At 39.0% G+C, this 24,895-nt stretch overlaps 1 protein-coding gene across 1 annotated transcript; it reads left to right on the forward strand.

Annotated features, from left to right (window-relative positions):
- Positions 1–15,857: 15,857 nt before the first annotated feature.
- On the forward strand, positions 15,858–17,262 carry LOC308430237 (ornithine decarboxylase-like; the record flags this gene model as incomplete). The annotated part of the gene is given in 2 exon segments (XM_080929383.1): positions 15,858–16,842; positions 16,846–17,262. Coding segments are annotated over 2 exon segments (1,383 nt in total). The 5' UTR covers positions 15,858–15,876.
- Positions 17,263–24,895: the final 7,633 nt, after the last annotated feature.

Below are 24,895 nucleotides of genomic sequence, written 5' to 3' on the forward strand. Positions count from 1 at the left end.
CCAGTGCCAGTACTGACATCTAAGAAAAGGTTTCCCTTTAACTTTGCCTTTAATTCTCTAACATGAGTCAGCCCTGCAGCCTTCTCTTCAATACCCTGCTAATGCAGTAACAGACCTCTCCTGCCCCTGATTCAAGCCTTCTTAATAATTAGTCTTTCAATTTTCCAATACTAATCTCCTCTGATGTTTGCACCAATTGGCCCACCATTTGCTCTTCCAGAGAACATCTCTGTCTCATAGTTCCATAACAGGTTACAAATTTCTCTATTTCAATCTCTTTGTGAATCTTTCATATATATATATATATATATATATATATATATATATATATATATATGATGGGTTATTATGCAAGAGTTCCCGTGGTGATCTGTATTGGTCTGATATGTTCAAATGGAGGAATTGCTAAGTGTGTATTATAGAAAGCAAGTTAAATTTCACAGAACTGCACTTTTCTCTCTTTTAATGGAATTTAAAAATGAGCAGTCTTAGAGGAATTGATGATTAATGATGGTAAGATGAGCTGTTATTTTGTAATGGCACAGTCTACTTGGAAACTAAATTTGCTCAACATGATTGGATAGTGAGTTAGCTTTGTGTTTCCTTTTCTTGCCAGGGAAACCGATAAATTTGGCAGTTTGGAGTGTTTCCTTACTGCCTTTCCTAGATCCAGGTCTGTATGTTTACAGACTAGGACCTGCCCACATAAGCCATAATGTTCTATAAACTGAAAGAAGGAAGGAAAAGAGATTGCTAACTTTAGAAAACTAATTGGAGATTAAGACAAGCCAAATGACACTTCAGCTTTCCCATAGTAAAAGTTAAGGCACTTGTAGTGCCAACTGTTTGCATGCTTTCATTATTCCCACAAAACAACCATAAAGTGCTCTTGCCCACTGCAATTCAAACTGTCTTCCAGATCACAGTTTCCGTCATCTTGCAATTAGTACATCGATAGATAACCCCAAAGAAGACTGCAGACAAGGAAACACCGTCCACACATGGCATATATAATTCTAGGCCAGTGTCTAGTTCTAGCTCACTGAAAAAGAATGTAAATCCCTTAATAAGGTGGCAGTCTTCACAGATAAATATGCTGATGCCTGGGGAAAATTGGGTTTTGTTTGTATGTTTATTTCCTAGAAATGTTGAAAAGCAATTCAATTCTCTTAACTTAGGTGCTTAGCCCTTACTAAATGTTTGAGGACAGAAAGCTGTTTAGGACACGATCTGTGCCCCCAACCCCAGGGTCTCATCATCCAGTGTGAGAGTAGCAGCTGAAGTACTATGCTGCTTATCCACAATACAATTCCTAGACCTTGTTTGTTAGTTGGAAGGTTCTCTAAATCAGTAATAATTTGTTGTGTCATGTGAAATCTTTTGCCACTGCAAGGAAATAACTGAATCACCAAAAAGCTTTAGCATCAAATAAGCCTTCTGGAAAATAAGGAAAGAAACCAGACAAAAGACTTTTCACACCTATAATGAGCCTGGGTGATCACCCCCCCAAAAAAAAAAACTAATCTGAGAGAGTTTACACATTTTTAATACTCTCAGTTTGTAGACAATTGATCTAATTTAACCTATTGGCTAGAATTTTCATGTCATGAATTATATTGTCTTGTCTCATAAACAACATGCATTTTGGCTGTCCTAATCAGCTATTATTCAGTGAATGGAGTTAATAACTCAGGTATCTGATGCCAAAAATGAATGAATCTCCACTAGGGACTGAGAATTTTGAGATAAATACAAGGCTGTATGCTAGGTAAGCGGTAAGCCTTACAGTTCAGATCACTAGGGGAAAAAATGGCTTAGTCAGCAGGCAATGTTGAGACTGTATAACCTCTGAGGGTAACAAAGGTAAGCTTAGCTCTCTCACAAAAATTAAAAACTCCAGCTACACTAGAAGTGAGTCTTTTACTTTCTGAAATTCAAAACCTTGATAATGCAAGAAAATGAATAGTTTGATAAATTATGAAGAGATGCTCAGCCTCAGCAAAGCAAAGCGCACATGAAACACACTATCTCAGATCCAGTTGGTGAGCATTGAACACATAAGGATTAAGAGCTGACAAATGTTGAAAAACAGGGATCTTAAAATGTAAAGTTTGCACAGTCACTTTTTTTTAAGGCAGCTGGGTAATGTCTAGTAAAATTGAAATTTTAGATGCCCTGTGACCCAATGGATCCAATTTTTAATATCTACCCTAAAGAAACACATGTATTCACAAGGCAGCTTCTAAGAATATAAAATTGGACAAATCAAAATCTACCAAGATAATGGAATATGCTAGATGCTATAAAATACTAGTTATCAGTGAAAAAGAATGAAGAAGGACTATGCTGACAGTAGATCTCTAGGATGCAATGTTAAATTTGTTAAAAGCTTGGGGGAAATAAATGTAAGACACATGATACTGTTGACGTTAAAAAAAAAAAACATGCCATACACAATACTGTATAGTGTACTTCTGCAAATAACTATCTGTGTACAATTTAAATAGAGAGTTTGGAAGGATACTAACTAAGCTGTTTACAGTAGTTTGGCAGTGTGCGTTAGCCTAAAGTGTAATATTTGATGTTTGTGAATTTGCATTCATGTACTGTTTCTGTAGTGACATTAATAAATTAGAAATAAAATGAAATAGAAAGTGTTTTCTTCTTGTCTACTGCTAATATCTTCTCCAGCATTCTAGGTCTTGTCTTCTGCCTCCCCACTTGACTACTGTCCCAGGAATGTTTTCTATCCTTCCCCTCCCCACCCCACTCCCACTTCTTGTATATCACCCCTCTCCCATATAAAGAAGATATATAATAATAAATAATAAATATAAATGTATATATTTATAATAAATAATAATATAATAAACAATAAAATGTAGCACTGCTAACTACAAAGTCTTGTTCCCCCATCCCTCCCCAGATTTCTCCTTTGCTTTCTCTGCTCTCCTGGCTGTCATAGTAGTACCCACTGGCCTTGACCCACAAAGCCACAGGAGCTGCTCTTGTCAAGGGCGCCAATGCTCCTTTGATGCTAATCAACTACAGTGTTCTTACTCCAAGACTATGCCTAATTTTTCATTATCACTTAATTGACATGAGATAATTTTTCATTTCTTCACTTTCAATTTTCCTCACTGTCCTTAACTCTGTATTTTTTAGGAGTGTCTCTTAAAGCATATAGCAAATCTTTTTATGCTTTTAACTCAATCTGTCTTTTAACAAGTGAATTAATCCATGTCCATGTATCATCATTGCTGACATGTCTGGACTATTTCAGCCATGTAATTTTGTGCTTTCTCTTTAAAAATGCTTTCTGGGAACTCTCTCACCCTGCTATCTGGTGGCTTATTCAATTGATAGTTGTGTTGCATTAAATAACAAAAATTTCTGTTGTTATTGGCACCTCAGTCTCACTCCAAGGGAGCTGCCCTAGTGCAGAATCAGGCACTAGACGCCCACTACACTCAGTTCACTTCCCTGGTAGTTTATTTTGCCCCCCTATCTTAGCCATAGCTTACACACACTGTCCCCCACGCCGCCCTCTCTCAGCTGTCTCCTTTTAGTCTGGAACTTTGGCCACAGGCAACCACACTGAAACCACTCACCTGGGCTGCTCCTCTGCCAGCTGAGAACTTAACTCACATTCTCCACTGCCCAGTAAAAACATGACTCTACAACCATTAATTCATCAAACAAGTTTATATGTTAAATTCTCAATCCATAAGCCCTCTATACAATAAGCTTAAACCTAGCAGACAGAGATACAAATTGCCCATCCAGAAAAGATAAATTAGACCCATAGAACCCCTTAGAAATAATTATGACCACCTCATCAAGCTAGAGATACGACAAGAGGAACATACATATCTGCCTCCATCTCCTCCATCAATCTTCGCCTTCTTCTGCCTCTTCTGCTCCGCCACCTACCTTTCCACTGTCCAATTATATATTGCCTTAACATAAACCTACATAGTTGTTACTCATAGAAAGTTTTACATCTTTGTCCACTCATCCTAATGGTTATTTTACCATTATCTTTATCATTAAGTTGTGAATATCCCCAATCATAAGCAAAAAAAAGTTGTCTAGTCAAGATCCATGTATTCACCACCCAATTTAAACTACATCTGCTCATGGTCAATCTTAGATTACTAACGTTTCTATCTACTACTCCCATGATCTAGATTACTTTGAAGAGAACCTGAGATGTTCTAGCCTTCACATTCACGGTTTTTTTTTTTTTTTTTTTTTTTTTTTTTTTTTTTTTTTTTTTTTTTTTTTTGTAACCATACCATTGTACGACCTCAAAATGAGCAATCTGTTTGTCTCACAGGAAATCTAGTTAACATTCACTGACAGTCACACCTCAGTTCTGTCACATTTATAGTTTGTTTGTTTGAATCTGAACCAAAGGAAGGACTGATGGCACATTTTAAATGGTTGTCATGCCTCAAAATCTCTTCATATAAAGGATCCATGTGTCTCTCCCAAATCCTTGAAATCCTCTAGTAATTTGTGCTATTTTCCTGTGGCTTTTCCGGGAGCTTGAGTTTCCCTGGTTGCATTTTTGTAGAGTTCTCTATTTTTAAATCAGATCTTGAAGCCTCAGTTTTATATTTTGTCAAAATCAGTTGAAACACCATGTTTGCTGTATGATTCTGATATGTTTGAATGAGATATCTCCCATAACCTCTGACATTTGAATATTTGGTCCCCAGTTGTTGGCACTGTTCTGGGAGGTTCAGGAAATATGGCCTTGCTGAAGGAGGTACATCACTAAAGGCAGACTTTGAAGTTTCAAAAGTCTTGGGCCATTCCCATTTGGGGCTGTTGTAGCTTGTTGCTTGTGGTTATGAGATGTGAGCTTTCTGCTATTCCTGCCATTATGCCTACCTGCTGCCAAATTTCCCTGCTGTCATGGTGATGGGCTCTTATCTCTCTGGAACCCTAATCCCAATGTCAACCCATTTTTTTCCTTCCTTGGTGTTTTGTCATAGCAACAGAGAAGTAACTAAGAGAATATGAGAAGCCCATAGCCAGGTGCAACTGACACTGCTTTGAGAGTAACAGCAGCAGCTGGAAACAAAGCGGGGAAAGCTGTCCAAGGATCCAGGGAATCACTACACAGACAAGGAGTCCACTCATACATGCTCAACTTCTACCATGTGGTTACTGAACATACTTCCATATAAGCTCATGAACCAGAATGCTTACTAAGAAAGATGGCATTGGATGAATGACCTTTACCATATGCAAACTATTTATAATCAGGGCAATTCTTGTTCAGCAACATCAGTACCCATGGGTTCTGTTGTGTTAGTTCAGCATGCCTCCACAAAGACCAATTTATCATCCTTTTGGACTTTCTCCAGACACAAGGAAAGTGACTCAGGACAAGGACTTCATGTTAGAGCATTAACTTAATAATATTGTGCAAGATTGTGAAAGAACCTAGGTTTGTGTGGTCCTCCTCCCATTCACCATTCTTAATTGCCGTTAGTTTTCTTTTAGTCAACTCCCCATCCTGCCACTAATAGCCAACTGTTGCTAAAACAAACACTGAGAAATTTTGAAAACAATTCCCTTTATATTATAAAAATGAGTCCCTTATAAACCACCCTGTCCTTTTCTCTAGAAAGAGTGAACAAGTGGAGATGCAAGCCTGTGAGTCTTGGCTTTTACACTACTTCTGGAACCTACCAAGTTTAGCTTTTAGTAATGGCTGTAATGCCATTGACTCATCCAAAAATGCAGCTTCCTGGAAGCATTCTCTTCTGAGATAACCACACCCTCAAACAAGCTTTTACCCTTTGGGTTTTGACTGCCAGCCCAAGATTGGGAGGAATGGGATCATGAGACTTGATGTCATGTCTGCAACTTACAGATATTTAAAATGAACAGCTTAGATTCTGGGCAGGGGAGCATCAGTTCTTAAAGGCAGAAGCTGAGCAGTATGAAGTTAAATGAAAAGTCTCCTTTCCCTTTGATGGCCCTCTTTATCCACTGGCCTCAGAGCTGCAGTCTCTAAGAGCAGAGATTCTACTTTCATAATAACAGTTGTATATTCTGTTAATTACTCAGATTAATGAGGGAGTGAATGAAGATTCATGTGAACCTTGTACTTTTTTTATTCTTAAGTTTTCTGGTCATTAAGTATCCCAGTAATAACTTCTTCATAGACTTCTTGTAGGACATGGCCCCTCGTGCTGGCTTCTGCTGTCTTATTTTACCACTTTCTGGGCACTTGGTTAAAGCTACAATCTTTTGCGTCATTTTCTGACCAAAGGCTCTGGAGAAAAACTAGAAAACATACAACCCTTCTGACAGAAATTTTCCTCCTTATACTTTAAGAATAGCACAACTACCCCACAGCTTGGGACAGCAAAAGCTTGTCATCTGCCCAAGATCTTGGATTTGACCAGAGATATAGCTAGAGTCTAAGAGACATAGTATTCGTGTTTCTTCCACTGTGCTTACATGAGCTCAGGATCAAAGGGATAAAAGCATATTTTCTGGAACAAACATGTTGAAGATATATACCTGGCTTGTCTGGGTCGTGGTATCTATAAGCCTTAGGCCCCTGCAGGATGAACAGAATACAGATAACACATAACAACACACCCTCTCCCTGAGCAGCCTCCCCTCAGCCCTTTGAAATCAGTGAGGATTGCTCCTTTGTCGGGAATGTAGATTGTCAAGCAAGTGTGGCAGCTTACACCTATAATCTCAGCATTTGGGATGCTGAGACAGGACTGCAAGTTGAGGCCAGGCTGGTCTGTCTGGTAAGTCTAATAATGAGACCCTGACTCAAAAAGAAAAGATTTTTAAAATATATTTTTTTAACAAATAGTATGACAGTTTTACTACTTATAAAAGATTCATTGGTACACCAAACAACACAGGACAGGCTCTTAAGCCCTACCCATGAGCAATTTAGGTTAGAATAAATGTATTCACCCACACAGTGCTTGTGAATTGCCTATTGCAAGGCTGGTACTTGCTTTATATAAATTACAAATAACAATTCACTCCTTTTTTTATACACAGCTTAGTCTGACTTTTAAGAAAGGTACAAAGGGACAATTTTACTTAATATTTCTTCCTCCAAGGAATTATTTGTAGATCTAAGAGAGAAAATTGGTTTATGTTGCTAGGCTAAAAGACAGAAAAGTAGACAAAATATACTCATTAAATTGCTAAGAAATCTTAGAAAGATATCACTGGATAAGACCAAGTCTGTGCAAATAAAATAAAATAAAAGAGTTGCAATTCAACAAAGGGGAACAATACAGAATCTTATGCCTTTTATAAGGACACATTTTCCAGGCCTGTGGCATAGATCTGTAATCCAGCTACTGAAGAGCCTAGGACAGGGGAGTCACAGCTTCAAGGTCTGCTTGTGCTACAAAACCTACCTGAGCATCTTAGCCAAACCTTATGTCAAAATAAAGAAACAAAACCACATGGGATGTACCTCAATAGCACAGCCAGCATGAGTGACAAGCTCCTGGTCTTACTTTCTGGTCACAGTCTCTCTCCCTCTCCCCCTCACCACCCCCCTCTCTCACTTTTTTATAAAGTCACATGGTGACTTCTAAAGTACTGATCCACCAAATAATTTTCTTTTGATTTTTGTACAACTTTATTTTTTAAAAAAAAGAGGGATACATATAAAGATTTTTAAAGACGTTTTGGCATAACACTATATGAATATTTTTGTCAGTACATCTATTAGAGGCTTGATAGCGTGCATTGAATCCCACTAGTTACCATAAACATAAAGTACATGTAGGACAGAATGTAACATGGAAACAGATTTCTTGTTGGGTAAAGAATAAGCACAATGATCTGTGAATAAAAAAACTGACACAAGGCTATTATCTTAGTTCTTGGATACTTAATAATTTGAGGTTCAGGTGTACCAAACTCTGAGAAGGTGCTGTACATTTATTTTTTTTCCTAAGCAGAACTGAGGCTTCATTTCTTTCTTTTTTTTTATGGCCTTTGTTTTTCTTAAACTTCATATAGCCTGTGAGTTGTTTCTGGAGTGTTCAAAGTTTTCTGGGGTTAGTATCCAATTATCAGTGACTGCATATTATCTCTGCTCTTTTGTGACTGGGTTACCTCACTCAGGATGATATTCTCTAGATGCATCCATTTTCTTAGGAATTTTATGAGGTCATTGTTTCTGATAGCTGAGTAAAACTCCATTGTATAAATATACCACAATTTTTGTATACATAAATCTACTGAAGAATCTGGGTTCTTTCCAACTTCTGGCTATTATAAATAGGGCTGCTATGCACATTGTGGTGCATGTGTCTTTGTTGTATGTTGGAGCTTCTCTGGGGTATATGCCCAGAAGTGGAATAACTGGGTCTTCAGGTAGCACTATGTCCAATTTTCTGAGGAACTGCCAGACTGATTTCCAAAGTAGGTGTGCCAATTTACAATCCCACCAACAGTGAACAAGTGTTCCTCTTTCTCCCCATCCTTGCCAGCATCTGCTGTCATCTAAATTTTTAATCTTAGTCATTCTGGTTGGTGTGAGGTGGAATCTCAGGGTTGTTTTGATTTGCATTTCCCTGATGACTAAGGATATCGAGCACTTCCTTAGATGCTTCTCAGCCATTTGATATTCCTCAATTGAGAACTTTTTGTTTAGCTCTGTACCCTATTTTTTAATAGGGTTGTTTAATTCTCTGGTGTCTAACTTCTTGAGTTCTTTGTATACCTAGGATATTAGGCCTCTATCTGATGTGGAGTTGATAAAGATCTTTACCCAATCTGTTGGTTGCCATTTTGTTTTCTTGACAGTGTCCTTGGCTTTACAAAACCTTTGCAATCTCATTAAGTCCCATTTATCGATATTTGACCTTAGAGCACGAGCCATTGGTGTTCTGTTCAGGAAGTTTTCTCCTGTGCCTATGTGTTCTAAGGTTTTCCCTAGTTTCTCTTCTAATAATTTCAGTGTACCTGGTTTAATGTGGAGATCTTTGATCCACTTGCACTTGAGCTTTGTACAAGGAGATAAGAAAAGGTCTATTTTCATTCTTCTGCATGCTGAGTGCCATTTGGACCAACACCATTTGTTGAAGAGGCTGTCCTTTTTCCATTGAATGTTTACAGCTCCATTGTCAAAAATCAGGTGACCATATACATGAGGGCTCATTTCTGGATCTTCTATTCTATTCCAATGATCCACATGCCTATTTTTGTACCAGTACCATGCAGTTTTCAGCACAATTGCCTTGTAATGTAGTTTGAGGTCAGGGATAGTGATTCCCTCAAATATTTTCTTGTTGTTGTGGATAGATTTCACTATTCTAGGTCTTTTGTTATTCCAGATGAAATTGCACATTTTTCTTTCCAACTATATGAAGAATTGGGTTGGAATTTTGATGGGGATTGCATTGAATCTGTAGATTGCTTTTGGTAAGATGACCATTTTTACAATGTTGATCCTTCCAATCCATGAGCATGGGAGATCTTCCAATTTTCTGAAATCTTCCTCGATTTCCTTTGTTAGAGATTAGAAGTTCTTGTCATACAGGTCCTTCACTTGCTTAGTTAGAGTCACACCAAGGTATTTCATATTGTCTGTGACTATTGTGAAGGGTATCTTTTCCCTAATTTCTTTCTCTGCATGTTTGTTCTTTGAGCAGAGGAAGGCTACTGATTTGTTTGAGTTATTTTTGTATCCAGCATCTTTGCTGAACTTGTTTATCAGCTGTAGGAGTTCTCTGGTGGAATTTGTGGGGTCACTTACATACACTATCATGTCATCTGCAAGCAGTGATGTTTTTACTTCTTCCTTTCCAATTTGTATCCCTTTGATTTCCTTTTGCAGACTAATTGCTCCCGCCAGGACTTCCAGTAGTATGTTGAATAGGTAGGGGGAGAGTGGGCAGCCTTGTCGAATCCCTGATTTTAGTGGGATTGCTTCAAGTTTCTCACCATTAAATTTAATGTTGGCTATTGGTTTGCTGTATATTGCTTTTATTATGTTTAGGTATGGGCCTTGGATTCCTGCTCTTTCCAAGACTTTTAACATGAAGGGGTGTTAAATTTTGTCAAATGCTTTCTCAGCATCTAGTGAGATGACCATGTGGTTTTTTTCTTTGAGTTTGTTTATATGGTGGATTACATTGATGAATTTCTGAATATTAAACCATCCCTGCATCCCAGGGATGAAGCCTACTTGGTCATGGTGAATGATCGTTTTGATGTGTTCTTGGATTCGGTTTGCACAGATTTTGTTGAGTATTTTTGTGTCAATGTTCATAAGTGAGATTGGTCTGAAGTTCTCTTTCCTTGTAGGGTCTTTGTGTGGTTTAGGAACGAGGGTTATTGTGGCCTCGAAAATTATTATTGTTAGGTAGTGTTCCATCTGATTCTATTTTGTGGAATACTTTGGAGAGTATTGGTATTAGATTGTCGATAAATATCTGATAAAATTCTGCACTGAATCCATCTGGACCTGGGCTTTTTTTGGTTGGGAGACTTTTGATGACTGCTTCTATTTCTTTAGGTGTTATGGGATTATTTAGATAGTTTACCTGGTCCTGGATTAACTTTAGTATCTGGTATCTGTCTAGGAATTCATTCATTTCCTCCAGATTTTCCAGCTTTATAGAGTATAGACTTTTGTAGCAGGATCTGATGATTTCTTGAATTTCCTCAGTTTCAGTTGTTATATCTCCACTTTCATTTCTGATTTTGTTAATTTGGATACTCTCTCTTTGCCCTTTAGTTGGTCTGGATAAGGGTTTATCAATCTTGTTAATATTATCAAAGTACTGGATCTTGGTTTTGTTGATTCTTTCAATGATTCTTTTTATTCCTATTTGGTCAATTTCTGCTCTGAATTTGATTATTTCTTGCCATCTACTCCTCTTGTGTGTATCTGCTTCCTTTTGTTCTTGAGCTTTCAACTGGGCTGTCAAGTTGCTAGTGTATGCTCTCTCCAGTTTCTTTTTGGAAGCACTCAGAGCTATGAGTTTTTCTCTCAGTACTGCTTTCAATGCATCCCATAGGTTTTGGTATGTTGTCGGTTTTTTTTTTTTTTTTCATTAAATTCTAGAAAATCTTTAATTTCTTTCTTTATTTCTTCTTTGACCATGCTATTGTTTAATAGAGCATTGTTTAGTTTCCATGTGTATATGGGTTTTTTGTTGTCTTTGTTGTTATTGAAGACCAGCCTTAGACCATGGTGATCTGAGAGGATGCATGGGAGTGTTTCAATCTTCTTATATCAATTGAGGCTTGTTTTGTGACTGATTATATGGTCAGTTTTGGAGAACATGCTGTGATGTGCTGAGAAGGCATATTCTTTTGTTTTAGGATGATATGTCCTGTAGATGTCTATTAATTCCAATTGGTTCATAACCTCTGCTAGTTTTACTGTGTCTTTGTTCAGTGTCTGTTTCCATGATCTGTTCATTGGTGAGAGTGGGGTGTTGAGGTCTCCCACTATTATTGTGTGGGGTGCAATGTATTCTTTGAGCTTTAGTAGGGTTTCTTTTATGAATATGGGTGCTCCTGTATTTGGAGCATATATGTTAAGGATTGAGAGTTCCTCCTGACAAATTTTCCCTGTAATGAGTAAAAAGTGTCCTTCCTTATCTATTTTGATAACTTTTGGCTGAAAATCTACTTTATTCAATATTAGAATGGCCACTCCAGCTTGCTTCTTGGGGCCGTTTGCTTGGTAGGTATTTTCCCAACCTTTTTTTCTGAGATAATGTATGTCTTTGTCTCTGAGATGAGTTTCCTGTATGTAGCAAAATGCTGGATTCTGTTTATGTATCCTGTTTGATATCCTATATCTTTTTATTGGGGGATTGAGTCCATTTATGTTAACAGTTATTAAGGAATAGTGGTTGCTGTTTCCTGCTATTTTTGCTTCTAGAGGTAGAATTGTGCCTGCGAGTCTTTCTTCTTTTGGTTCTCTTCCTTAGGTATTTTCTTGTTTTTACTAGGATGTAGTTTCCTTCCTTGTATTGGGTTTTCCACCTATAATTCATTTGTAGTGCTGGGTTTGTGGTCAGATATTGTGTAAATTTAGTTTTTTCTTGCAATATCTTGGTCTCTCCATCTATGGTGATTGAGAGTTTTGCTGGGTATAGCAGCTTGGGCTGACACTTGTGTTCTCTTAGGGTCTGCATGATATCTGTCCTGGATCTTCTAGCTTTCATAGTCTCTGTTGAGAAGTCGAATGTGATTCTGATTGGTCTGCCTTTATATGTTACATGACCTTTTTCCCTTACTGCTTTTAGCATTCTTTTTGCTTTGGGCACTTGGCATTTTGACTATTATATGTCGGGAGGAATTTCTTTTCTGGTCCACTCTATTTGGAATTCTGTATTCTGTGGGCTTCTTTTATGCTCATGGTCATCTCATTCTTAAGGTTAGGGAAGTTTTCTTCTACAATTTGGTTGAAGATATTTACTGTGCCTCTTAGTTGATATTCTTCACCCTCTTGTATTCCTATTATCCTTAGGTTTGGTCTTCTCATTGTGTCCTGGATCTCCTGGACATTTTGGGTTAGGAACTTTTTGGTTTTTGCATCTTCTCTGACTGTTTTGTCTATGTTTTCAATGTTGTCTTTGGCCCTCAAGATTCTCTCTTCCATCTCTTATAGTCTGTTGGAGATGCTTACATCTGTGACTCCTGGTTTCCTTTTTTAGGTTTTCTACCTCTAGGGTTATCTCATTTAGTGTTGCCTTTATTGTTTCCATTTCTATTTTAAATTCCTTCTTCCCTTCCTTCATTTCTTTGGTTCTGTTTTCCTCTAGTTCTTTGAGTTCTTTGAGTGTTTTTCTTGTTTCCTCTTTAAAAGCTTCTATTTCTTTATGCTTTTCCTCCTGTTCTTGTTTAAAGATCTCTGTCATCATCTTGAGGTATGATTTCGGGTCTGAGTCTTCTTTTTCTGGAGTGTTTGACATTCTGCTGTTTGCTGTGATGGGAGAGCTGGGTTCTGGTGTTGGCAGGTTGTCTTGGTTTCCCTGGGAGTACGTTCTTTTGCTTTCCTCTTGCCATCTTGTTGTCTGTGATTATACGTGGTCTTGTTGTCAGTGATTGGTTCTTGTCTCTCCAGTGTACCTGACCTGTGTCCCTGGATCTCTGCTGTTCCAGGTGGCAGATGGCCTGAGCGCCTGTTCTGCACTCACAGGCCCTCCAGTTGGAAACCAAGTCCCTATGGCAGAGTTCCTGCTCTCTTGAACCAGTTGGGGGGCAGGCGCTATCCGGGCGCTTAACCCAGACCTCTCTGCACCCCAGCCACTCACAGCGCAGTCTCACCAGGCCTGTGTCCCTGGATATCCTGTGTTCCTGGTGGCAGATGGCCTGAGTGCCTCATGTTGTGTTGTTTTAATTTGTTCGTTCAAGTTAAAATCTTGCTATGTGTCCAAGACTGACCTCAAATTCTCTACAATCATCCTGTCTCAGCCTTCCACATGTTAGGACTACAGGTGTAACAGTGTTCCACTTTGTGTAAGCTTTTCTTCTCCAGCTTATATCGTACAACCTATACATAGGAGTTACTTCTAGAGACTTACTTGAATTCTAAGTCCACCTAGCTAGAAGGGTCTAACACAAGGTGAGCCTTGCTCTCCTTCATAGAAGCAGGTATACACTATTGGATTGTTGTTCAACCATAAGGCCTTCCCTTCAAATAAATTACTTATTTCCTTCTTAAATGCAAATTCCTCTTTACATTTTATTTATTTTGTGTGAACATGGGATGGGGGAGTATCTTGCTGTTGCAGCTGTGTGCTCATGGAGGTCAGAGGTCGGCCTAGGAAAAGGATTTTTACCCATACGGTTACCCTAAACTGGTGCTTTCAATCATCCCTGTGACCCCAGACACTCTTACACAGCAGGGCAAGGCTACACGGTAAGATGAGGATAGGGAGTAAGGAGGGATGCATTCTGGTGCAGATGTGTCAAGAAGACTGGGAATGTTTGTGTAAGGGGATACTTTCCTGGGGCTGTTTGTGTAAGGGGATACTTTCCTGGGACTGTTTGTGTAAGGGGATACTTTCCTGGGGCTGTTTGTGTAAGGGGATACTTTCCTGGGACTGTTTGTGTAAAGGGATACTTTCCTGGCTCCCTTTGTAAAGTCCTTGCATTTTTAATACCACAACTATGAAATTAACTCTGAAAATATACTTATGTAAAACACAAAAACCAAAGTTGAGTATATTATAAAAAGATGCCTTGACTCCTGCCAAGGAAGCAGGTAGGCTGACTCCAGATATCCAGCAGGAGGCTGACTCCAGATGTCCAGCAGGAGGCTGACTCCAGATGTTCAGCAGGAGGCTGACTCCAGATGTCCAGCAGGAGGCTGACTCCAGATGTCCAGCAGGTAGGCTGACTCCAGATGTTCAGCTCTCCTGGTCCTCACAACTCGAGAGTGGAACACCTGCTAAGATCTCCTTTTCCTCATAACCTCATAACCAAACAAAAGCCTTCTCTAATCTTCCTTCTCCTAACTCACCCCAGGCTCCCAGGCTCCAAGATCAGCAGATATTTCTTGGGAACACACCAGCTGAGCAGGCCAAAGTAACAGATAAGCTAACCTGCACCACTCCCTGCCCACTTCTCTCCAAACCTTCTCTTCCCTCCAGTCTCATCTCTAGCTCTACAACATCCCAAGCTGCTGTGCCCTTCCTAGTCTCTCTACTGATATCTCCTGTGTATCTCCCATAATTCCCCTCATCATCTCCCTCCACCTACCATTGTTTTACCCTAGTCGAGGAGACACCCCCTGCTCATCCAAAGGCTGTTCCTGCTAGGGAAATGACAAGGTGGACTGCATGTCTGCCTCCAGATATTTGCTCCTCCATATCTAATACTTTAGCTTTGTCCCGAGCTCTATAGCAGACATTCTGGGGTGACCTCTGTTCCCTCTCTGTTCTAATAATCTCAGACAAGCAAACTCAAAAGAAGGGACACGGGAACACACACACACACCCTACCACCAACACCAATAACAAAATAGCAGGAACCAACTAGTATACATAGTTAATATCTCTCACTATCAATGGTTACAATTCCCCCAATAAAAATACACTAAAACAATGGATGGAATAATAGGATCCAAGAGTCACACCTAAACATCAAGGACAGATATCATCTCAGGGTAAAGGGTTAGGGAAAGACATTCCAGCAAAAACAACCAAAAATCAGTCTGATGTGTCCATTCTAGTATTTACCAAAATGCACTTCATACTATTCAAAAGGATTAGGAAAAGATACAACATACTCATCAAAGGAAAAATCCACCAAGATGTTGCAACTTGTAGCATGTATTCTGTAAGCAAAGGGGCACCAACATTTGCAAAAGAGCCACTGCTATGGCTTAAATCACATATTGACCATGAAACACTAATAATGGGAGACTTCAATAGCCCACTCTCACCAATGGACAGGTCGTCCAACAAAAAGTCAACAGAGAACTGCTGGAATTAATGCATAATATAAACCAAATGAACCTAAAAGATAACAGACAAGTTCACCCAAACGCAAAATGATATACCTGTTCTCTGCAATTATAGAACTTTTTCCAATATTGACCACATAGTCAAACAGATACAAGAAAATTAGGATAACACTCTGCGTCCTATGAGACTGCCACAATTTAAAGACAGATATCAGGTCAGTCCCTGCAGCCGCCGCCACCGGCCGCCCTCAGCCAGCAGCTCGGCGCCACCTCAGGTCGGCGTCTGCGGCGGGCTCGACGAGGCGGCTGACGGGGCGGCGGCGGGCGGACGGACGGACGGGCGGTCCTCGGGGTTCGGCGGGGGCTTCTCCATGGGTTCGGCCAGCCGCGTCCCTGGGCTTTTCCTGTAGGTACATCAGAGAACCATGAACAGCTTTACTAAGGAAGAGTTTGACTGCCATATCCTTGATGAAGGCTTTACTGCTAAGGACATTCTGGACCAAAAAATCAATGAAGTTTCTTCCTCTGATGATAAGGATGCTTTCTATGTTGCGGACCTTGGAGACATTGTAAAGAAGCATCTGAGGTGGCTAAAAGCTCTTCCCCGAGTTACCCCCTTTTACGCAGTCAAGTGTAATGATAGTAGCGCTATAGTGAGCACCCTAGCTGCCATTGGGACAGGATTTGACTGTGCAAGCAAGACTGAAATACAGCTGGTGCAGGGGCTCGGGGTGCCTCCAGAGAGGATTATATATGCAAATCCTTGTAAACAAGTGTCTCAGATCAAGTATGCTGCCAGTAATGGAGTCCAGATGATGACTTTTGACAGTGAAATTGAATTGATGAAAGTCTCCAGAGCACATCCAAAGGCAAAGTTGGTTTTGCGGATTGCCACTGATGATTCCAAAGTAGTTTGTCGCCTCAGTGTTAAGTTTGGTGCCACACTAAAAACCAGCAGGCTTCTCTTGGAACGGGCAAAAGAGCTAAATATCGACGTCATTGGTGTCAGCTTCCATGTGGGCAGTGGGTGTACTGACCCTGAGACCTTCGTGCAGGCAGTGTCAGGTGCCCGCTGTGTCTTTGACATGGGAACAGAAATTGGTTTCAACATGTATCTGCTTGATATTGGTGGTGGCTTTCCTGGATCTGAAGATACGAAGCTTAAATTTGAAGAGATCACCAGTGTAATAAGCCCAGCTCTGGACAAGTACTTCCCATCAGACTCTGGAGTGAGAATCATAGCTGAGCCAGGCAGATACTATGTCGCATCAGCTTTCACACTTGCAGTGAGTATCATTGCCAAGAAAACCGTGTGGAAGGAGCAGCTGGGCTCTGACGATGAAGATGAGTCAAAGGAGCAAACCTTCATGTATTATGTGAATGATGGAGTGTAGGGATCCTTTAACTGCATTCTTTATGATCATGCCCATGTGAAGGCCCTGCTGCAGAAGAGACCCAAGACAGATGAGAAGTGTTACTCATCCAGCATCTGGAGACCAACATGTGATGGCCTTGATCGGGTCGTCGAGCGCTGTAACCTGCCAGAAATACATGTGGGTGATTGGATGCTGTTTGAAAACATGGGTGCATACACTGTTGCTGCTGCTTCTACTTTCCATGGGTTCCAGAGGCCAAACATCTACTATGTAATATCACGGCCAATGTGGCAACTCAAGAAGCAGATCCAGAGCCATGGCTTCCCGCCGGAAGTGGAGGAGCAGGATGTTGGCACTCTGCCCATGTCCTGTGCCCCGGAGAGTGGGATGGACCTTCACCCTGCAGTCTGTGCTTCTGCTAGTATCAATGTGTAGATGCCATTCTTGTAGCTCTTACCTGCAAGTTTAGCTTGAATTATGGCATTTGGGGGGACCATTTAACTTAATTACTGCTAGTTTGGAATGTCTTTGTAAGAGTAGGGTTGGCACCAATGCAGTATGGAAGGCTAGGAGATGGGGGGGGGGGTCACACTTACTATGTTCCTATGGAAACTTTGAATATTTTATATGGATTTTTATTCACTTTTCAGACATGATACTAATGAGTGCCCCTTGGCTGCTGAGCAAGCATTTGTAGCTTGTACATTGGCAGAATGGGCCAAAAGCTTATGTTGTGATCCATTTGAAAATAAAGTATCTTGAAATAATTGGGCATCAGGGAATGTTTGCAAGTATCCCTTAAAGAAGGTACAAACTTCTGCACAGCAGTGACTCTAGCCCATCAGAGAGGAGAGGTGGATGGCGCAAGGCTATGCCCTCTGTCTCTGTACATCAGTGTGCTTACCATTCCAAGTGTAAGTTGGCTGTGAACTTGGTGCCCAGAGTCTCTTAAGGGATGTCATCTGCCTAGTGACTTGTGGCCTGACTACTTCCTAAGGAGGGCGTCTGAGGCTTTTCGAACCTTGCCTGCAGAAACACTGACTGTTCCTTCCACCCTTGCCTTCCCCTGCATTACCACCTAGTAGCATCATACAGCATTCCAGTCAACGTGCTGTAATAAATTCAGCCAGAGCAACTAAAAAAAAAAAAAAAAAAAAAAAAAAAAAAAAAAAAAAAAAGACAGATATCAATAAAAACAGAAACCTTACAGACTTATAGAAACAGAAATACTCTACAGAATGAAAAGCAGATCAAGACAGAAATTAAGAAAAACCAATTAGACTGTCTAAAATTGAATGAGAATAAACACAATTTACCCATCTTATGGGTCACAATAGAAGTGTTTCTAAGAGGCAAGTTTGTAGCAGGAAGTACCTACATAAAACACTAGGGATATCATGCCACCCACATACCAAACAGCACACCTGAATGTTCTAGAATAAAAAGAAGAAATCATACCCAAAAGATGTAGGTGGTAAGAAATAATCAAATTTAGGGCTGAAATTAATAAAATAGAAACAAACAAATAAAATATAATCAGCAAAACAAAGAGTTGGTTCTTTGAGAAAAATTAATAGGATCTACTAACAAACAAGAAAAAAGATTGTTTATCCAAATAAACTAAAGGGCAGAGAGAAGAAATCCCCAAATTAACAAAATTACAAAAGAAAAGGGGGTATATAACAACAGAAATTGAGGAAATGCAGAGAATCATAAGAAAGTCTTTTTAAAAACCTGTACTCCACCAAACTGGAAAAATTTAAAAGAAATTGTTCACTTCTAGAGAGGTACCACTTTCTAAACCTAAATCAAGATCAGATAAGCATGTTAGGTACACTTATAACACCGGATGAACTAGAACAGTCATTAAAAGTCTCACAACCATAAAAATACCAGGGCCAGGAGCTGGAGATATGGCTCACTATTCAAATCACTGGTTGCTCTTTCAGAGGACCAGGGTTCAATTCTCTGCATCTGTAATTCTAGTTCCAGGAGATCTGGCATGTTCTTCTTTACACCACAGGAAGCAAGTCAGGCACACATGTGGTATACAAACACTCATACATATAAAATAAATAATAAACAATACTACTTATTTTAAAGACCAGGGCAAGATTGTTTTAGCACCAAATTCTACTAGCACCAAATAACTTTCAAAGAAAAGTTAATGCCAATGCTCAATTATTTCACACAACAGAGAAAGAAGGAACATTGCCCAATTTATTTCATGAGGTCAGAGTTACCCTGATACTCACAACTCATAAAGACCCAACAAAGAAAGGCAATTATAGACAAATTACCCTCATAAACATAGATGCAAAACATGCTCAATAAAACACTAGCAAACCACATCCAAGAACACATAAAAAAGATCATCCAACATGATTAAGTAGGATTTATCCCAGAGATGCAGGGATGGATCAATACACAAAAGTCAATAAATACAATTCTTCATATAAATAAATTAAAAGTAAAGCACCACATAATCATCTCATTAGATACTGAAAAACTCTTTGCCCAAATCTAAGATCCTTTATAGAAGTACATGAATAATTCCCTTAAAGAAATACAGGAGAACAGAGCAAAAAAGCACAGGCCCTTAGAAAAACACAGGAAAACACAAGCAAACAGATGAAGAAATTAAACAAAACCATCCAGAATCTAAAAAATTAATGGAAACAATAAACAAAATACAAAGAGAGTCAACCCTGAAGATGGAAGACCTAGGAAAGAGCTCAGGAGTCATAGACACAAGCATCACCAACAGAATACAGGAGATGGAAGAGAGGATCTCAGAGGCAGAACATAACATAAAAAGCATTGATACAACAGTCAGAGAAAATGTAAACATTAAATAGCTCCTAACACAAAACATCCAGGACACAAGGAGAAGTTCAAGCCTAAGGATAATAGGTGTAGAAGAGAGCAAAGATTCCCAACTGAAAGGCCCAGTAAATATCTTCAACAAAATTGTCGAAGAAAACTTCCCTAATGTAAAGAAAAAGATAACCATGAACATACATGAAGCCTACAGAACTCCAAATAAATTGGACCAGAAAAGAAATTTCTCCCTAACACATAATAGTCAAAACACCAAATGTTCAAAACAAAGAGTTTACTAAAAGCAATAGGGAAAAAGGACAAGTAATAAAGGTAGACTGATCAGAATTACACCAGACTACTCAGCAGAGATTATGAAAGCTAGAAGATCCTGGACAGACATCATACAGACCCTAAGAGAACACAAATGCCAGCCCAGGTTACTATATCCAGCAAAACTCTGTTACTATAGATGGAGACACCAAGATATTCCAGGACAAGACCAAATTTACATAATATCTGTCGACAAATCCATGCCTACAAAGGATAATAGATGGAAAAGTCCAACACAAGAACAGAAACTACAGATGAAGAAAAGCAAAAAAATAATCCTCTTGCAACAAAACGAAAAAAAAAAAAAAAAGAAAAGCACACAAACATAATTCTACATCAAACAATAAAAAATAACAGGAAACAATAATCATTATTCCTTAGTATCTTTTAACATCAGTGAACTCAATTCCCCAATAAAAAGACATAGACTGTTTACATATGAATATGTAAACAGAATCCAGCATTTTGCTGCATACAAGAAACTCATCTCAGTGCAAAGACAAGCACTTTTTTGGTCACTCAGTGACAAAAAAAAAGTTGAAAAAAACTTCTCAAGCAAATGGTTCCAAGAAACAAACTGGAGTAGCCATCCAAATATTGAACAAAATAGATTTTCTACCCAAAGTCATCAAAAAGATAAGGAAGGACACTTTTTACTCATCATAGAAAAAATCTATCAAGACGAACTCTCAATCCTGAACATCTATGCTCTAAATACAAGGACACCCACATTCATAACAGAAACTCTACTAAAGATCACAGCATATATTACACCACACACAATAATAGTGGGAGACTTCAACACCCCACTCTCATCAATAGACAAACCATGGAAGCATAAACTGAACAGAGACACAGTGAAACTAACAGAGGTTATGAACCAAATGGATTTAACAGACATCTATAGAATATTTCATCCTAAAACAAAAGAATATACCTTCTTCTAAGCACCTCATGGCACCTTCTCTACAACTGATCATATAGTCGGTCACAAAACAGGCCTCAGCAGATACAAGAAGATCAAAATAATCCCATGTATGCTATCAGATCACCATGGATTGAGGCTGGTCATAATAACAACAAAAACAACAGAAAGTCCACATACACATGGAAACTGAACAATGTTCCACTCAATGATAGATTGATCAAGGAAGAAATAAAAAAAGAAATTAAAAAGTTTTGAGAATTTAATGAAAATGAAGGCACAACATACCCAAACTTATGGGACACAAAGAAAGCAGTGCTAAGAGGAAAACTCATACCTCTGAATAACTCCAAAAAGAAACTAGAGAGAGCATACACTAACAGCTTGACAGCACAGCTGAAAACTCTAGAACAAAAAGAAGCAGATACACCCAAAGGAAATAGACAGCAGGAAATAATCAAACTGAAAGCTAAAATCAACCAAATGGAAATAAAAAGAACTAAACAAAGAATCAACAAAATTATATAAAGAACCAGGAGCTGGTTCTCTGAGAAAATCAACAATACCGATAAACCCTTAGCCAGACTAACAAGAGGGCACAGAGAGAGTATTGAAATTAACAAAATCAGAAATGAAAGGGGAGACCTAACAACAGAAACTGAAGAAATTCAAGAAGTCATCAGATCCTACTACAAAAACCTATACTCAACAAAACTGGAAAATATAGAGGAAATGAACAATTTTTCTAGACAGATATTAGGTACCAAAGTTAAATCAGGATCAGATAAACCATCTAAACAGCCCCATAACACCTAAAAAAAAAAATAGAATCAGTCATCAAAAGTCTTCCAACCAAAAAATGCCCAGGACCAGATGGCTTTAGTACTGAATTCTATCAGACCTTCCTGGAAGACCTCATGCCAATACTTTCCAAACTGTTCCACAAAATAGAAACAAAGGGAACACTACCCAACTTATTCTTCAAAGCCAAAATTACACTCATTCCTAAACCACAAAGATCCTACAAAGAAAGAGAATTTCAGTCCAATTTTCCTCATGAACACTGATGCAAAAATACTGAATAAAATTCTTGCAAACCGAATCAAAGACCGCATCAAAACTATCATTCACCATAATCAAGTAGTCTTCATTTTAGGGATGCAAGGATGATTCAATATATGAAAATCTATAGATGTAATCCACTATATAAACAAACTAAAAAAAAAAAAAAAACACATGATCTTTAGATGCTGAGAATGCATTTAACAAAATTCAACACCCCTTCATGTTAAAAGTCTTGAAAAGATCAGGAATTCAAAGCCCGTATTTAAACATAATAAAAGCAATATAGCAAACAAGTAGTCAACATCAAAATAAATGGTGAGAAACTTGAAGCTCTCCTACTAAAATCAGAGACGAGACAAGGATGCTCTCCATCTCCCTACCTATTCAATATAGTACTGGAAGTCCTATCTACAGCAATCAGACAGCAAAAGGAGGTCAAGAGGATACAAATTGGAAAGGAAGAAGCCAAAATATCACTATTTGCAGATAATATGATAGTGTACTTAAGTAACCCCAAAAATTCCACCAGAAAACTCCTACAGCTGATAAACCACCTCAGCAAAGTGGCTGAATATAAAATTAACTCAAAAAATTAACTGCCTTCCTCTACTCAAAAGATAAACATGCTTATAAAGTAATAAAATAATTAGAGAATCGTCACCCCTCACAATGTGACAATAGTCACAGAGATCATAAAATACCTTGGGGTGACCCTAACCAAGCAAGTGAAAGATCTGTATGACAAGAACTTCAGATCCCTGAAAAAAAGAAACTGAAGGAGGCCTCAGAAGATGGAAAGATCTCCCATGCTAATGGATTGATAGGATTAACATAGTGAAAATAGCCATCTTACCAAAAGTAATCTACTGAATCAATGCAATCCCCATCAAAATTTCAACACAATTCTTCACAGACATGGAAAGAGCAATTCTTCACTTCATATGGAAAAACAAAAACCCATGATAGCCAAAACAATTCTCAAAAAAAAAAAAAAAAAAAAAAAAAAAAAAGATTGTCTGGGGGAATCACCATCCCTGACCTCAAGCTGTTCTACAAAGCAGTAGTAGTAAACACACAAACACTCCTCCATTGCTTGTAGGATTCCAAAGTGGTACAACCACTTTGGAAATCAATCTGAAGGTTGATTTTAAGTTAGAAATAGATCTACCTGAAGACCCAGCTATACTACTCCTGGGCAAATACCCAAAAGATACCCTACCATGCCATAGAGACACATGCTCCACCATGTTCATAGCAGCCTTATTTATGATAACCAGAAGCTGGAAAGAACCCAGATGTCCTTCAACTGATATAATGGATACAGAAAAAGGTGGTTCATTTATACAATAAAATACTATTCAGCTATGAAAAACAAGGACATCATGAAGTTTGCAAGCAAATGGATTGGAACTAGAACATATCATCCTGAGTGAGGTAACTCAGACCCAAAAGGACAAGTATGATATGTACTCACTGATAAGTGGATATTGGCCAAAAAAGTATAGAATACTAAAGATATAACCCACATACTGTAAGAAGTGTAACAAGCAGAAAGGCCCAAGCCCAAGGATGCTTCAGTCCCACTTAGAAAGGGAAGAACATAATCATGGGAGGCAGAGGAAGGGAGGGTTCTGGCTGGAAGAGGGGAAGGGAAAAGAAAGGGGAACATGATATTGGGGGCAGGGGAGAAGCCCAGAGGGCCAGGAGAATAAATGGAAGTAAGCAACCTTGAGGGGTGGGAAGTTTGGGTGCTCCAGAAATGCCCAACATTGGGAGAGGGAACTCCAAGAACCCACTTGCAGTAGATAGACATGACCTCAAGTGGAAGGACTGGATACTAACCCACAGTCAAAATTTCTGACCCAGAATTGGCAAAGGACCTGAAAAGGTAATTCTCCAGAGAAGATATACAGATGGCTGATGGGTATGTGAGGAGATGCTCAACTTCAAACTAAACATTAGGCCGTGGTTCTCTGCCCTCCTAATTCTGAGACCCTTTAATACACCTTCCTCACATTTTGGTGAGCCCCAAACATAAGATTATTTTGTTGCTTTTCATAACTGTACTTCTGTCAGCACTGTGAATTGTAACGTAAATGTTTGATATCCGGGATATCCGCTAAACTGCTTCCTGTGAAAGGGTCATTCTACCCACAGAGGTGTTGTGACTCACAGTTTGAGAGCCACCTCCTTAGATGATGGCACATTCAAGTCAAAATAAAGTGTCATTTACTTAGACGGGACTGGAGAGACAGCTTAGCAGTTAACTGTGTACTGCACTTGCAGAGGACCCATTGGATTCCCAGCGCTCACACTGAGGGCTCACATGGCCTGTAACTTCAACTTCGAGGGATTCATCGCCATCTTCTGGCATCAGAGTGCATCTGCACTCATTGGCACAAAGCCACACCCAGATACATACATCATTTAAACTACAATTAATATTTTTAAGATAATAAACATTGGAAAGGCTCCTCTTCTAGAGATCCTGAGTTCAAATTCCAGCAACCACATGGTGGCTCACAATTATCTACGATAAGATCTGGTGCCCTCTTCTGATGTGCAGGCAGACCACGGTATATACAGTAAATAAACAAATCATTTAAAAAAAATAAAAATAGAACTGTAAACCTTACTGTCGTGTATACATCCAAAATTAATCAAGATCTCATAGAAATTTCAGGAATCTCATCCTTAGTGCAATGTGGAAACAACCAAAATGTTCATCAGCAATCAACAAATGAGTGAAGAAAAAGTTATTTAGCCTTAATCAAAAGGTGTCTTCTGACATATGCGACAGCATAAATTAAAGTAGAAGAGATTATACTGATAAAGAAGCCGGTCAAAGAAAGTGCCTCATGGTTCCACTGAATTGAAGAATAAAGAAAATTCAATCCCAGAGTAGAATGGCAGTTATGAGGAGCT

This window comes from Micromys minutus (assembly GCF_963924665.1).
Source record: "Micromys minutus genome assembly, chromosome: 15".
Taxonomy (NCBI): domain Eukaryota; kingdom Metazoa; phylum Chordata; class Mammalia; order Rodentia; family Muridae; genus Micromys; species Micromys minutus.